General features: G+C 43.3%; 1 protein-coding gene across 7 annotated transcripts in view; it reads left to right on the forward strand.

Annotated features, from left to right (window-relative positions):
* plekhg2 (pleckstrin homology domain containing, family G (with RhoGef domain) member 2) overlaps positions 1-3,323 on the forward strand; it is an 83,575-nt gene that overhangs the window by 53,664 nt on the left and 26,588 nt on the right. For all 7 annotated transcript variants that reach the window (XM_015018435.1, XM_015018441.1, XM_015018436.1 and 4 more), the window contains one exon: positions 1,816-1,966. In XM_015018435.1, the coding sequence (XP_014873921.1) occupies positions 1,816-1,966 (151 nt within the window). The remainder of the gene's footprint in view (positions 1-1,815; positions 1,967-3,323) is intronic.

Below are 3,323 nucleotides of genomic sequence, written 5' to 3' on the forward strand. Positions count from 1 at the left end.
GACACAAGTTCAAATCCCTGTTGAGAGTGGAGCTCCTCCAATCAGGGCTCCTCTGCAGCTCTGATTGGCTCAGCAATGTAACGTGATCCTCTGCAGCCAGTGATGGCAAAGCGGGGCATCATCACGACTTTACACAAGTGTGTCTTTACCTCCGTGGCAGAGGCTCCGCCGAACCCCTGAGACCGACTCATCGAACCCCTGGGGTTCGATCGAACCCAGGTTAAGAACCACTGGTCTAGAAGAAAAATTTAACTCCAGTGGGATGAGAAAAGCGGCTTCCATCTCTGCTGTTAGTGGATGTAGCTGTGCTTCAGATTTACAGGTGTACCAGAAACACAATTCAGAGGTTCCAGGTGTGAAGTTGGGTTGTTCTCTGTGAATCGTTGGGTTGTTCTCTGTGAGTCGTTGGGTTGTTCTTCAGGAATCGGGTTGTTCTCTAGAAACCGTTGGGTTGTTCTCTGTGAATCGTTGGGTTGTTCTCTGTGAATCGTTGGGTTGTTCTCTGGGAATCGTTGGGTTGTTTTCTGGGAATCGTTGGGTTGTTCACTGTGAATCGTTGGGTTGTTCTTCAGGAATCGGGTTGTTCTCTAGAAACCGTTGGGTTGTTCTCTGTGAATCGTTGGGTTGTTCTCTGGGAATCGTTGGGTTGTTCTTCAGCAGCTGATCCAAGCTGCAGAGCACCTCCAGGAGCGTCTGCAGGCCTGACAGCAGAGAGGAATGCAGCTGGAACATGGAGCAGACCTCAGGGGAAGGAGAGCCGGCACATGCTGAACCCATCCATCCTGCTGAGCTCCACTTGGACGCCGATGAGCCGTGGAGGAACAGAGCGGGTTACTGGGTTTAAGGCCCAGCTTCTGCTGGAAACCATTTACAACATTCCCCCAGTCGCAAAGCCATCATTTACCTCCTGACTGGCTTCCAGAAATGTTCGCTTTAGCTTCCTACAGGTCTGATCCGCTCTATGCTGCTTTAAAACTGAAGCACCATCAGGATAAACTGATTAAACTCCAAACTAAACCTGGAAGAAAACAGCAGGAAACCAGAATTAAACTGACCAAAGCGGGAAAAAGTTGCTGTTTATTTAAGAGCTTTATGAATAAATTAGGGCAGTAGAAGAAGAGTTTCCAGGAAGTAGAAACAGCCGAGATTTGACACTTCCTGCTGATGTTAGTGGGTCTGAACCGTGTCACCACCTGCATGGCCTGGTTCTGCTGGATCTCTTTATGACCTTCAGGTCAGACAGGAATCTTTTTAAAGAATTGATGCTCTTCTTCTAAATGTGCTGACCAGTTAATAATTTATGTAGAAATAATCCAGAAGCATCATGATTCCAGCAAAGCCAAAATGTTTCCACATCACAGATGTTTAAATGTTTGCAGCATTTTGCTGATTAGCATCAAATGTTTTCAACTCATTCTGAATACTTTTACTTTATTCATGTTGGTTTGATGAAGCTGCGGCTGAACTTTGCCTGCTGAATCGTTTTGCTGAACGTCTGTGGAAGACATTACCGCCTCAGTTCCTTCCTCTGATTAACGTCCATCTGGAGGACGAGCCTCGTGTCCGGTTCCCCATCGGCGCCCTGACCTCCTCCGCTCCTCTTCCTCTCTGCTGTCGAGGATTCCTCGGCTTCCTGCTGTGATGGGTGCTGGGGAACCGGATCCAGAACGGGTCTTTATCATCTGGATCTGCTCGGTGTTCCTCCATGTTGGAGGGAGCCTTCACCAGAGTCTTCCTCAGTGTCTGTGGGTTCAGCTGGAGGCAGTTCTGTCTGCATGGAGGAATGTTCTCACCGTGTCTATTGTGTCCCCGCAGCTCGGTGGCGGTCCTCAGGGACTGCATGAAGAACGGCAGTCTGGTCCGGTTCTTCCAGGAGCGGCAGGCGACCCTGAACCACTCGTTGCCCCTGGAGACGTACCTGCTCAAACCCGTGCAGAGGATCCTCAAGTACCACCTGCTGCTGCAGGTAAGACGCATCCTAAAGTCTCTGCGTTTTCAGAATAACCGGATCATTTAATCATTTACTGCCTGGATCTTTTCGCTGTGGATCTGTTTGTTGTTGCTTTGGGAACCAGAGATGAACATCTTCCAGTCGATTCGACTCGATTTTGAGTCACGATTTGATTCAGAAAGGATTCTTCTATTCAGTCTAGAGATTCTGTTTAAATGATGAGTGACAAGAGGAAGTTTTAGCAAATACAACAATTATTTAAAACATTTTTATAAATTTCCATACTGTATCAAATTCCACCAGTTTATATTTAAACAAAACTACCAGCATTATGTTAACTTCGCTGCCTGGCTTTTTCTTAATTAAAAAAATATCAAAGAAATATCCAAAATATACATGACGGACTTTTAATGTGATATTCAGTACACTAGCAGGTCGGAGCAGCAAAGACATAAAAGATAAACAAAGCATTTTGAATCGATCCAGAATTCCCAGTTTTTTCTGCTACAGGACACAGAATCATTTTCTAGCCACAATTAGCCAGTTAGCTTAGCCTAGCCTAGCCTTAGCACTGTTATGCTAACTCGACTTATCAACTTAATTCAAATTTATTGAACCATTATAGACAACTAATTGCAAACAACTGTTTATGACCTTTTTCCTGTATGAAAGTTTTTTTTTTGCAGTAATCTGATGATGCTTTTTCTTATTATTATTAACCTGCCAACAGTACCTCCCTATAATCTCATATATTTACATGTAAATGTTATTTGATATGTAATGTCACGTTTTTAAAACATAAGCTTGAATCAATCAACAATCAGGTTATACCTTAAATACACCTGCTACTTCATTCAGGACGCCAAACTATATGCAGGAGCTAAAACTAGGTTTCACCACGTTATGTTAGAAACTGCAAAACAGTTCAAATAAAGTCAGTTTGAACCAGCAACCCACCGCTTACAGGACAAACTCCCACCACTGTTGCCACCAATCAACCGTGTTGAGGGTAACCAGCAATAAATACCAGCTGCACTGTCAGCAGAAATAGGCTACACTAAATGAACTGAGATAAACTTCAAACTATAGCAAACTGAATTAAAGAAAATAATCTAATCTTTACAGTGTAAGCTAACACAAGCTAAGCTAAGGTAAAAACATAAAATAAATGGAAACTAACACAAGCTAAGGTCAGCTACATTGACTTAAATCAAGATAAACTGGGTAAGATAAGCTAAGCTAAACAGAGACAAGCTAATGGAAACTAAATAAAAACAATATAAACTAGGCAAAATTATATTATGTTAATGTAAAGTTAGCTAATCTGAGTTAGCTCAGATAAGCTAACTTACCCAACGCTGGGTAAGTTAGC

The sequence above is a fragment of the Poecilia latipinna genome, unplaced genomic scaffold, assembly GCF_001443285.1.
Source record: "Poecilia latipinna isolate Pla-1442-1.1 unplaced genomic scaffold, P_latipinna-1.0 Scaffold2272, whole genome shotgun sequence".
NCBI classification, from domain to species: domain Eukaryota; kingdom Metazoa; phylum Chordata; class Actinopteri; order Cyprinodontiformes; family Poeciliidae; genus Poecilia; species Poecilia latipinna.